General features: G+C 42.8%; 1 protein-coding gene across 2 annotated transcripts in view; it reads right to left on the bottom strand.

Annotated features, from left to right (window-relative positions):
* Positions 1–12,581, bottom strand: part of ARHGEF11 (Rho guanine nucleotide exchange factor 11) — a 110,997-nt gene that overhangs the window by 34,282 nt on the left and 64,134 nt on the right. The window contains exons 4-10 of one of the 2 annotated variants that reach the window (XM_025403081.1): positions 11,614–11,663; positions 10,751–10,808; positions 9,717–9,895; positions 8,486–8,557; positions 3,177–3,296; positions 1,473–1,518; positions 757–833 (exon numbers count right to left, since the gene is read on the bottom strand). In XM_025403081.1, the coding sequence (XP_025258866.1) occupies positions 757–833; positions 1,473–1,518; positions 3,177–3,296; positions 8,486–8,557; positions 9,717–9,895; positions 10,751–10,808; positions 11,614–11,663 (602 nt within the window). The remainder of the gene's footprint in view (positions 1–756; positions 834–1,472; positions 1,519–3,176; positions 3,297–8,485; positions 8,558–9,716; positions 9,896–10,750; positions 10,809–11,613; positions 11,664–12,581) is intronic. The other variant, XM_025403090.1, reaches the window with a different exon arrangement.

Here is a 12,581-nt window from a genome sequence, read left to right on the forward strand (position 1 = left end):
CTTTCTTGGTGACTTTCCCACATACTGATCCTTTCACATATATTTCATCATTTTCCCATGGACAGGGCAGTAAGAAAATAAAATTCCAATTGTTATCTAAAATTAGGTTTTTAACATGTTTTCAATCACATATTCACATATTTAATTACTCTGGCTAAGCAAATATTCTGCTAACTTCATTACTACTTCTTCCACTCATTCTTACTTTTATATTGCAGTTTACAGTTTACATATGCAAACTGAGAACACCTGGAAGAGATAACCTTCGGGGTCAAAACCTGAAATTCGTTTAGTCATTCCAGAAAAGACAAGCTATTTGAGAAGAAAAAGATCCACAGCAAAAAACAGATTACCACTTCTGAGTAGGTTGGGTTCACTGTATTAATCTAAGATGATGTTATTCCTGGACAGGTGGAAATGTGTTTTGGTCAAGTCATTGTTTTAGCTTATTTTGTCTCTGCTCCCTCACTCTCAAAGGCTTGCCATAGTTCATGCCATGGCCATCCTCTCCACCCTACTCTTTATATAACAGAGTTGACTATGATAAAATGAAAGCCAGATTTGATAGTCTTGCATGTTGGATGCATGTGAAATTTCTGCTTTGGAACCCAGAGCACAGTGATTATATCCTTGGAACTAGATGGATGGAAGAGGCACACAGAGTCCTCAGTGCAGCCGGTAGGCAGCAGAGTCTTGGGGCAAGGGAAGGGACCCCAAATGCAAGTTCTGAACGGGCCTTGCCCTGCTGGGACTCACCTCACTGAGGGAAGGAAAGCGTTCTGTCCCAGAGTCCAAGCCACTGTCCCCCTCTTGGGAATCCAGAGAAAGCCGGCCTGAGAAGAAAATAGTTTCTATAATACAGAAGGAGCTGTGGCCTGGGGGAAAGAGAGCCTTTATTCTGGGCAACTGTGCACAGGACAGGAAGGGGAAGCTGCCACCTTTTCTTTCACCAGTTTCCCTTCAGCTCTCTCATCCCATGACCCCTAGACTTGGACACTAAACAGTATACCTCTCCTCTGCTCTCATCACATCTAGCTTTCACCTGTCTCTGCACCTGGGCACAGGCCATGTCACCTCCTGAAATAAGACTCCATAGCTCTCTCTCACAACTAGTTTTGCCCCTCAACTCCTTCCCAACCCTCTTCTGGTCACCACCCATTTCTTCTTACAACAAATATTTGCCGAATTCCTTAGCGCCAGGAGCTGTCAGGCAAGCTGCTGTCTGAACCATACTCATTCTGGTATTTTATTGGCCCTCATCTATCCCGGCTACTGGCTATACACTCATTTCTACTGCCTAAGTTGTATCCAGCTTCCCTGTGTATTTGTACTGCTTTCTCCCATTATTCTGTTTCTCAGAGGGCAGGCACTATATATTTTCTTTCCTGGAATCTGCCCCATGGGGAGGGTAAATAGATAAGAAACCTGGACTAGAGATATGCCAGAGAAAAAGGGGATGATGGGGGACTTACCTTCTGATGGTCTCTGGCTGGTGTCACCATATAGTGGAAGTACGTCCTGAAACAGAAAGGCCCACAGGGTGGGCAAATTCTGTGAGCCTCTCCCCCTACGGTTTCCTTCCACCAATCAGTGCCTTATTTGCTTACAATTAGTGGCCTCTTCTGCTTCATTGCCTCAAAAATGCCCAGCTAGAAGAGATATTGCTTCATTTGTACAGTTTGAGGATGACAATGACCCCTAATGGTGGAAAGGGAGCTTTACCATTAGTGAAATTCTAAAAGCCAGCTTTATCTAATCACCCTGGACCTCAAAGCATCTATTGCCTTATTTGGATACAAGAAAGAACTTCTTAACCATCAAGAAGTATATTAAAAAAAAAAACTCAAGCAGGTGACCGAGGGAAGATACAAAAGGTTTACCTTTGGAGGTCTTTGAGGAGGATGGACAGGCATTGGCCTGAGACTGACTGAGCTAGTGGGATGTGAAGGAAGCAATATTGATAGTGCTTTGCTGTTTACAAAGTACTTTTCTAAGTCACATTTAATCTTTCAATGGCTCTAGCTTAGGCACATTACTCTCATGTTATAAATGAGGCAACAGAAGCTCAGAGATCTTAAGTAACTTGCCCAAGATACACAGCAGGTCAACCCTAAGGCCAGGGTTGGAGCTCAGACCTTCAGATTCCAAGCTTAGTTTCTCAGACTCATCACCTCATAGCACAACCAACAGTGCAGTGGCGGCAGCAAACATGTACAGCCCCTGTGTCAAAGGTATGCTTTAACTCTGAAAACACTGTTATCTCCATTTTATAAATGAGGAAGCTAAGGCTCCTATGGATTAATTAACTTGCCCAAGAGTCTTTAAGCTGATAAGAAGTGATGCTGGATTTGAATCCAGATGGTCTAAGTCCCCAACCTGAGCTCCTACCTACCAACCGTGTAATATGAGAAGTCCTTCAGAAAATGAAGCAGTTTAAATGTATTTGCCTGTGTTTCCCAAACTTTTTTGATCTGGATATCCTAAAAGCAAAAGTAGATCATCTTTAAATAATTCCTATTGGCTTTGGCAAATGTTATCGTTGGAGACCTTAAAGTTTCTGGAGAGTTACTTCTTACTTACCCAGAGAATTAAGGCCTGATGGAGAGCAGTAAGACACTAATAGCCAAGTCCCTGAAGAGAATGGATAAAGAACCATCTACTCTCTGGAGTTTTTCATAAAATGTGGTTATCTGCTGATACAGATCCATCTCAACTGACTGGGGGTCTTTTATGTAGGCTGACTTTAAAAAGTACTTGTATTTCTTTGAGAAGACTCATTACTTGATGATAGGTGGTGGGAAAGGATACCAGATGAAATACTAGGTAAAACCAGTATAGAAATATACACACATCCACTATGAGGCACTACCTAGAAGGGAAGGATAATTCAGAGACTAACACTGACAGTCTGTTTATTTCATATTTCTTTCTTTCCATTGCCCATGTTGTTGGAGGGCAAGAAATAGACTTTTTCTTTTTATGGTATCCCGAGTGTCACTACAGTGTTCAGCCTCTCTGGTGCTGACCTTGGTTTCTTTGTAAAATACTGAACACTTACTAGTTCAGCCTTGAGGTCCTGGCATAACCCAAGAAGCCTTCTGTCCTTGCTTTTTCTCTCACTCTACCCCCAGTTCCACTGCATGTGCCCTTACTAGAGCTGTGCCTACATCACTCACCACTGAGCCACCAGTCTCCTGCTGGATCTTCAGCTGTAACTGAGTGACTCGCCGCCGGGCACCTTCGATCTGCTCTTCCAGTAGGCTGGCGGGGTTCCGGCTATAGACCTCACAGATACGCTGGGGATGGGTGAGGAGGAGAAGGGGGAGGGGAAAAGGCAGAGGGGTGGTTAGTAGAGAATGGATGACTCACCAGTGGAGAGAATAGGCAGTTATCCCAAAACAAAGAGGATAGAGAAGAAGTCTCTGCCTCCAAGTAGATGCATGCTATTTCAACATCATTTAGGATCAGAAAAAGATGTACGTGATGAGAAAAAGAACACAGGAGACAATCACAGAAAGAGGACAAACACAAAGGCCTGTCCTAATCTGAGCCATTCTTCAAAGTCTGCCTTAAGTCCCACATCCCAAATGAGGCTGCCTTTAGCTACCACTCAAGTATGAAATATTAAAGTGACTGTCCAGACCAGAACATAAAAAAGTGCTGAAGAGGGAACTTACACACAATGAGAACCACAAGAAATGAGAGGAAGCAGTGTCGACTAGAACAGCCAATGCCTCTGCCAGTCCCACCCTCAGGAAGCTCCTGGAGAGCAGGTACCATCCTAGCCACTTTCCTAGCACTCCTCAGGGCACACAGCAGGGGACAGCACAGGGGTGGAGGGCTTCACAGTTAGGGACACCTGGCTTTGAATTCTGGCACCTCCACTTACTAGCTGTATAGACTTGGGCAAGCTTGAATACATCCTCATCGATAAAATGGAGATGACAATACCCGCCTCATGGGACGGGTGTAATAGTGGAGTGAGATTATGTATATGAAGGGCTTAGCAGAATGTTTAGCGCAAAGTCAGACACCTGAATACATGGCAGCTATTAACATTTCATTACAAAAGGAGATGCTCCATAAAGCTTGGTTAAATAAAGACATTGGGTTCACATATTACCTAGGCTCATCTGGGGCTTCACTGCTACCTGACAACCATCTTACAAATTCCCCATATTTAATATTTCATCTTCTCCATGCCCATCCAACTCCAACCCTTCCCTAGCCTTGGCAGATAATACTATCTGGTAAAAACCTTCTCAACTGTAGTCCATTTCAAAACATCTTCAGCCATCTTTTCTTCCTGGCTCAGAAGAGAAACTAAGTCTAAATCTTTTAAAAAGTTAATCCCTCTGACTGCTTTGGGCTCTTCTTGGGCACTGTTTACATATCTTCAAACTCTCCTTTTTACCAATGGCTCCTTCTCTCCGTCCTACAAAATGTTCAAGTTTCCTGATTTAAAACAAAAACAAACCACCACAACAAAACTTTTTCAATTATTTCTGATGATTCTTCAAGCCACTGCCCCATTTGTTTCCCCCTCTTTTCACAGCCAATTTTTTTTTCTTTTTTTGTAAAGGGATATGAGCCTGTGGTTTTCTGATTTTATTTTATTTATTTATTTAAATAGACACAGGGGTTTGCTATGTTGCCCAGGGGTCTTGAACTCTTGGCCTAAAAGTTCCTCTGCTTTGGCCTCCCCAAGTGCTGGGATTACAGGTGTGAGCCACCATGCCCGGCCCACAGCCAAAAGTTTCAAAACATTAGTCTACAGCTAGGGCCCTGCACTTCTTTGCTTCTAGTCGCTCATCAACATATACAATCTAGTTTCCTCCCATTACTGCACAGGCTACTCTTCCAAAAATCAAATTTAATAGCAAGTGGTGTGATATTAGAGGTTGGTACCGTGTGCTGTAGAAGCACATATGTCCCAAAAGTCCATCCTCAGCTCTTTCCTCTCTGACTGGTACTCTGGGTGATCTCTTTCAGTCATCCAGTCCCCAGTTTCAACTACCACCTTCATACTGAGGATATCCGAATCTCTATTTCAACCCAGGCTTTTCTCCTAAGTTCAGCCCTGTTATCTCCATATGCCTGGTGGTTGGTTTTTATCTGAATGTCTCATGGGCACCTTACTAGTATACCCAAAGCTGATCTTCATTTCCTTCCCCTCAACTCTGCTCCTCTCCTCTATCTCACTCTGTCACCGGTATCACCTGATCTACCCAGGCACACAAACTTGGAGCCATCTTTTATTCCTTCTTCTCCTTCACCAGTGGATGAGTTCTGCTGATTGGCCCTCTGACAAGTCTCCCATTGCTATCCTCTCCTTTTTGTTCGTACTCCTATCGTTCTTGTTAAATCTGTCATTATTGGTTATCTGCTGCAATAGCCTCCTAGATGGTTTCCTTACATTTAACACACTTCTCCAAAGAACACTGGTTTGAAAATGTGATCAGTCCCCCACTCAAAATTCTTTGATTCATTCCCATAGACTTCAAAACAAATTCCAAGCTCCTCATGGTATTCAAGGCCAGTAACACCTTCCAGTCACAACACTCACTGCGTTTTTTTTCTTTTTTTTTTGTTTTTTTTGAGACAGGGTCTTGCTCTGTCACTCAGGCTGGAGTGCAGTGGTGCAATTATAGGTTTGCAGCCTCGAACTCCTGGGCTTAAGTGGTCCTCCTACCTCAGCCTCCTAAGTAGCTAGGACTGCAGGCATGCACCACTATGCCTGGCTAATCTTTAAAATTTTTTTAGAGACATGGTCTGACTGTGCTGCCTGGGCTGGTGTTGAACTCATAGGCTCAAGTAATCTTCCCACTTTGGCTTCCCAAAGTGCTGAGATTACAGACATGAGCCACCACTCCTGGTCCCACTGCCATTTTCAATATTCTATTAACAGGATACTGAAACCAACTCAAGCACCACCTCATGAAGCCTTCTGATTACTGCATAAATAATTATGCTTTGTTTTGGGCTTCAAGAGCATTAAAATTTTTTTTTGTTATTGAGCTATAATTCACATGACATAAACGTCACCATTTTAAAGTATACAACTTAGTGGTCTCTAGTATATTCACGGAGTTGTGCAGCCACCCCCACTATCTAATTCCAGAATATTTCCATAACTCCAAAAAGAAAGCTGGTACCTGTTAGCAGTCACCCAATTTCCCCTTCCTTCACCCTCTGGCAACCACTGATCTGCTTTCTGTCCATGAATCTGCATATTCTGGACACTCCATGTAAGTGGAATAATGTGACCTGTAGATTTTTGTGTCTGACCTCTTTCACTTGGCATACTGTTTTCAGGGTTCTTCCATGTTGTAGCATTTATCAGTACTTCTTTCTTTTTTATGGCTGAGTAAAATCCCATTGTATGAACAGACTATATTTTGCTCATCTATTCATCAATGGATGAACATTTGGGTTGTTTCTACTTTCTGGCTATTATTAATAATGCTGGTATGAATGTTCCTGTACAAGTTTTTGTGTGAACCTATGTTCTCAATTCTCTTGGATATACACCTGGGAGTGGAATTGCTGGGTCATATAGTATCACTGTGTTTCACGTTTTGAAGAACTGTCAAACTGTTTTCCAGAGTGCTTGCACTATTTTACACTCCCACCATCAGTGGCAGAATAGATTAGGATAGTGAATATGCAGACAAAACATAAACAAGTATTGTTTAGATTTTTCTACATCTCACAAGGCTTGTTATTTTCCATTATTTTGGTTATTCTAATAGGTGAGAAGTGGTAGGTCATTGTCATTTTGATTAGCATCTCCCTGTGAATAACAATGTGGGGCATCTTCCCATGCTTATTGGCCATTTGTATGTCTGTCTTCTTTAGAGACTGTCTATTCAAATCCTTTGCAAGTTTTTAAATTGGGTTGTCTTTTCATTGTTGAGCTTTTAAGAGTCCTTTATATATTCTGGTATTAGACCCTTATCAGACACATGAATTGTAAGTATTTTTCCCCATTTCTTCTACGGGTTGTCTTTATTTTCTTGATAGAATGCTTTAACACACACAAGTTTTACATTTTGATGAAATCCATCTTTTTTTGTGGGGGGATGCTTTTGGTGTCATATCTAAGAAACCACTGCCCAATCCAAGGTCATGAAGATTTACTACTACCTAAAATTTTTTCTAAGAGTTTTACAGTTTTTAAAAATAGTCTTGGCTCTTACATTTAAGTCTTTGTCCACTTTGAGTTAAATTTTGTTTACTGTGTGAGGTAGGGGTCCAAATTCATTATCTGTATGTAGGTATCCAGTTGTCCCAGCACCATTTGTTGAAAAGACTATTCTTTCTCCATTGAATTGTCTTGGTACCTTTGTTGAAAATTAATTGACCATAGATGTATGGGTTAATTTCTGGAATCTGAATTCTATTCCATTGATCTACAGGTCTATCCTTGAACCAGTACCATATTGTCTTGATTACTCTGACATTTGCCAATATATAAATATAAGCACTTACCATAATATATTATATCTTCATTCATTCATCCATATCCTATGAAATCACTAACTCATTAAAGGAGAGGTTCACCTCTTGTTTATCTTTGTAACCATTCCAACACCCACCCCTAATGTTACCCCCATCTACTGCTCCAACACACACACAGTACCTAGCATATAGCAAGGACTCAGTGCTTGTGAAATAAATACATGTATTTTCATATCTTTGTGCCTTTGACCTATGCTGTCTTTTCACTAGCATTCCCTCCCTCATCTCTTTTGCCTACTAAAGTATCACTCTTCAAGGCCCAGCTGAAAAACTATCCTCTATGTGAAGCCCTTCCCAATGTTTCCCATTATTAATTATTTTTTCTTTTCTTTGTTCTCTTATTGTAAGCTCTTTGTTCCTCCCACTCTCCCTCCTACTGTAATCTGAATTTCCTCCATTAGATTTTAAACATGTTGAGGGCAAGAACCATCTAATCTTTTTTATTTCTATATAGCCTAGAAACTAAAACAATGTTTTATATATGGTGGCACTTACATGGATAACTATAATAGGAATCTGGTTATTCCACTCGAGCAAATTCATCTTCTTACTGTTCTCCGTGCACATCACTTCCTAGGCCCAAAAACTCTCTTCATCCTTCACCCAAGTGCTCCCCACCTCTTTCAGTCTGGCCGAGCACTCACCTACCCAGCCCTTTCTTCCCTCTTTTCCTTCCCTTCCTTGGAAATGTCCCAGATAAACTCCACTGACTTTTTTTTGTCTACATATTCACTACCTTAATCTATTACACATGGAGAATCCTACTCATTTTATTGGTGAAATTCTGCTTTAACAAATTCTACTGGCCAATGACAATTCTCTAGTGGTCCGGAAGTTTTATTTTTTGAGGTTTTACTGTGATAGGATATTGCCTGTAAATTAAGTTGTGTACATTGGCAGACAGCTCTGATAAAGTATTATTTCACTCAGGCAATGGCCAGTCTACCCCTGGCAGTGACCTTACCTGTAATTCTTTTTCTTCCTGCCTCAGCATATTCCTGAGGATCTGGGTGGCATGTTTTTGAACTTCAGGATCCTAGAGATGGAAAACATGGCAACATAAGAGTTAGGGACTAACTCAATAGCTTAACTCTCTTCTATCTGCTGATTCTTGGGCAAGGAAAGCTATGAGAGTACAGCCTGGATCATAAATATGTTTTATTCAGTACCTTGATGGAATGCAGTAAACACAAAATCTTATTTCGAGTTTATGCCTCAATTTCTAGAAACCTTGGCTGTAATCACCTTTGGTATCAAGTTGCTCCCTAAAGTCTCCCAGGACTTGTGGGTTCAGTCTTCATTCCAACTGAAAAATCCTGTTCCCTATACTTGTCTGCATTTTGTCCCCCTTTAACTCTTCACATAGGTGTTTCTTGCTTCTAGAGTTCTCTTTCTACTTGTTTGTTTGTTTTTTCTTTGAGATGGGGTCTCACTCTGTCACCCAGGCTGCAGTGTATTGGCACAATCATGGCTTACTGCAACCTCTGCCTCCTGGGCTCAAACCACCCTCCTACCTCAGCCTCCTGAGTACCTGGGACCACACATGCATGCCACCATGTCTGGCTAATTTTTTGTATTTTTGGTAGAGACAGGGCTTTGCCATGTTGCCCAGGCTGGTCTCGAATTCCTGAGCTCAAGTGATCCTCCCACCTCAGTCCCGCAAAGTGCTGGGATTACAGGCGTGAGCCACTGCACCTGGCCTCTACTTGTTTTTGTCCTTTTCTGATCCCTCCCTTTACTGAGGGGGCTCTATATTTTGCACCTCGAAGCAGGCTTTTTTCTCTAGAAAGCCTTTCCCCTACCCCTTGACTTTATACCAAACCCTGGTTAACACTGACTGGCAACGGTCTTGAACAGATGCATTCTGTCCCTGCCTGAAGTATACACTCTTTCTCCAATGAGGAGCACTTTTGGACGGCATCCTTAGAGCCTTCTACACATTTAGGAAACAAACAATGTTACTGTGTGATAAAACCTCATATGCATTTGCATGGAAGGAGGACACCAAGGCATGGAACAACTGTTATTGTGCAGCCCTCATTTTTGTTCAACTCTTGAACAAAATGGTCTTCCATGTGTCTTTTGGCTTGTCTCTGTTTACCACAGCCCCATTGGATTTAACCTGCTTTCCTCCCCAATGCGGAGCTTTTCAACAGGACATTAGGGTGAGCAAACAAAGCCAGAAGGACTATTACCTGCAGAGGTTTGGGTCCCGTGATGCGTTGTGGAGGTGGCAGAGGTGGAGGAGGTGGTGGTTGGGGGATCACTGGTGTGATTCGGGGAGCTCCTGCTGGGAATGGGTCCTGCTGGAGCCCAGAGATGCCCACGGATGAAGGTGAAGAGCCCAGGAGGGTGAGTGCGACATAGGCGCCAGCTAGAGGGAAACAGAGAGAGATTTGCTCTAGGAGTGCTGTTCTGGAGAGACAGTCCAGCTATACAGGAGAGGGATGTTCTCCCTTGTCCTGTCATTAAACTCATAATTCTGTAGATAAAGTTCTCCTCACTTTTAATGCCCTACCCATTCTCTAATCCCTGCCTTCATGCCTTGCATTGACCCAAGTATTGCTTCCTGCCCTTCCTTCATGCAGAGACCTCAACTAGAATTCCACTCATAAATATCTGGGAACACGCCCCACAGGCCGCCTCAGTAGCCCCGTTTCCCTCTTTATCTCACTAAAGTAAGTAGCCAGTGTCATGCTCCAAGCATACTGCCCACATGGCACAGACCAGGCACTCAGATTCTAGCCCTCTGCTCTCCCCAGACTGCCCACATTCTTCAATTCTCTCTTCAACATTTGTTGTTTCTATTTGAATATTTGTGCAGACTCAATTGTTGGGCCTTCCTGGCTATAAACAGATTATTGTTGCTTTTCCCTGCCAAATAGAAAACAAATGAGTAAGAATGCCCATCAGTAGCAGAGGCAATTGAAAGGTATTTGAGGGAGACCTGGTCTCAGTAGGAGTATGGTCTAAATGGGAGTGGCAAAGATGAATGTGGGTAAAAATGAAGATGTCTCATGAGAGCCTAGTACTGTCTCCACCTGAAATAACAGGGAATTGTGGCCATTTAAGTGGATCACTCCATGTTAAGATTAAAGATGTGACTTCAGCTGCCTCACACATCTACAAAGGAAACCTCCTGGGATGGCAGGCCTGCCCTTTCCTCCCTGTTTCCTCCCTCTTGGACCATCTGCTCCCCTACTTTAGTTGTCACCTCTCTCCAACTCACATTTGATCAGCTTTACCACTTCCAGGTGTGAGCTATTGGTCACCATGGTGCCGTTGACCTGTTGGAGGGACAAACAGTATTGATTAATGGTGATGAACAGCTAGGGGATCCTTCTGTAAGTTCAAAATGCCATGTTTTTAGGAAGCCATTTTCCAATGCTCTTTAGCCACCTCTGGTCACTTGTTTACTCAAATCACACTATGAATTTGGTCTCCAGCTAGCCTATGAGTTTTCAAGAATAAAACCTCTTTATTCCTTAATTTGTTCATTCATTCACTTATTTTTGGTATACACTTTTCTAACCACTTGCCTCACACACATGTGAATGTCCACTCACCCAATGTGCTTCCTCCTTACAGAGGACTAAGAAGTCTCTGCATCTAGGATTTCCTTAATGCGTCCCACTATGTTGCCCAGGCTGGTCTTGAACACCATTCTGTCGAAGAAAGGTCTGAACGACCAGGGCAGGTTATAGTAGTTCAGAATGAGCAAGGACCCCAGGTTGGCATTATATGGAGGAAAGAATATCAACCTGAGAATCGAAGTCTTGGATCCTTCACTAGTTACTAACCCTCCCTCTTAATCTTATTTTGGTAATTTGTGAAATGAGAATAATAAAACTTGTTGTAGAAGTTTGGTTGCTTTAGAGTCAAGAAGGGCCCAAAATACGGAACACAGCTATCCTCCTCCTTACTCTCTCTTATGCTATACCACTATGCTCCCTTGCATGGTACCACTCCTCACTCAGTGGCTGCCTGGCAGTTGGTATCAAGATGAAAGTGTGCAGGATGGGCCAAGGCCAGGAGTGCCCTGCACGTCTATTTCCACTGCTGGGAGTGGGAGTGCGTGTTGGGGTCACTCACTTTGATGATCCGGTCGCCCTCTTTCACACCGGCCTTCATGGCTGCACCTCCTGTAAGGAGAAGGCCTGGTCAGCACAGCCCAACAACCTCTTCCACTGAAGCTACACCAAGGTCCCTGTCAGATCACCTCTCTTCTGAAATTTCCTCTTATTTATCTGTGTTAAGTATCTCAAATTCTGGGTGTACTTCCTATTCTACTCCAGTGACACAAATACTCTAAAGCTAGAGTGGCCCCATCTCCTATATACTATATAAGGTCCCATCTCCTGCTCTTCCTCTCACCAAGATGCCAGACTTCTAATAGCCAGGCCACGGCAGGAGCGAGGCAGGGCCAGGCTCTGGAAAGAGCACGTGTGCTTCACTCGAATGTGTCTGGATATGTTCCAAGGTCAAATCAGGGTTACTTTTTATTATCCGGGGGCGGGGGAAATGAGTTTACTGTATGAAACATAATTGTTAAAATAATAATTAAGAGAAATACAGAGAAAAGGATTAAAACAAGAGTTTCCTAAGTCCTGAGAGGTTCATAAAGATATTCTGGGTGTTCACATCATTAAAGATAACTGTTTTATTTCTTAAAAAAAAAACTGTTTTAAGCCATTTACAGTTTCTCTGCTCCTTTATTTTGTAGACAGAGTCTTGCCCTGTAGCCCAAGCTGGGGTGCAGAGGCATGATCTCGGCTCACTACAGACTGGATCTTCTGGGCTCAAGTGATCCTCCCAACTCAACCTTCCAAGTAGCTATGGGACTACAGGTGTGTGCCACCAGGCCTGACTAATTTAAAAAAAAAAATTTTTTTTTTTTTTGGTAGAGATGAGGTCTCACTATGTTGCCCAGGCTGGTCTTGAACTCCTGGGCTCAAGTGATCCTCCTGCCTTGGGCTTTCCAAAATGCTGGGATTATAGGCGTGAGCCTCCATACTCAGCCCAGTTTTTCCCTTTAAAATGGACCAAATTAAGAGCTTCTG

Source organism: Theropithecus gelada, chromosome 1, assembly GCF_003255815.1.
Source record: "Theropithecus gelada isolate Dixy chromosome 1, Tgel_1.0, whole genome shotgun sequence".
Lineage (NCBI taxonomy): Eukaryota > Metazoa > Chordata > Mammalia > Primates > Cercopithecidae > Theropithecus > Theropithecus gelada.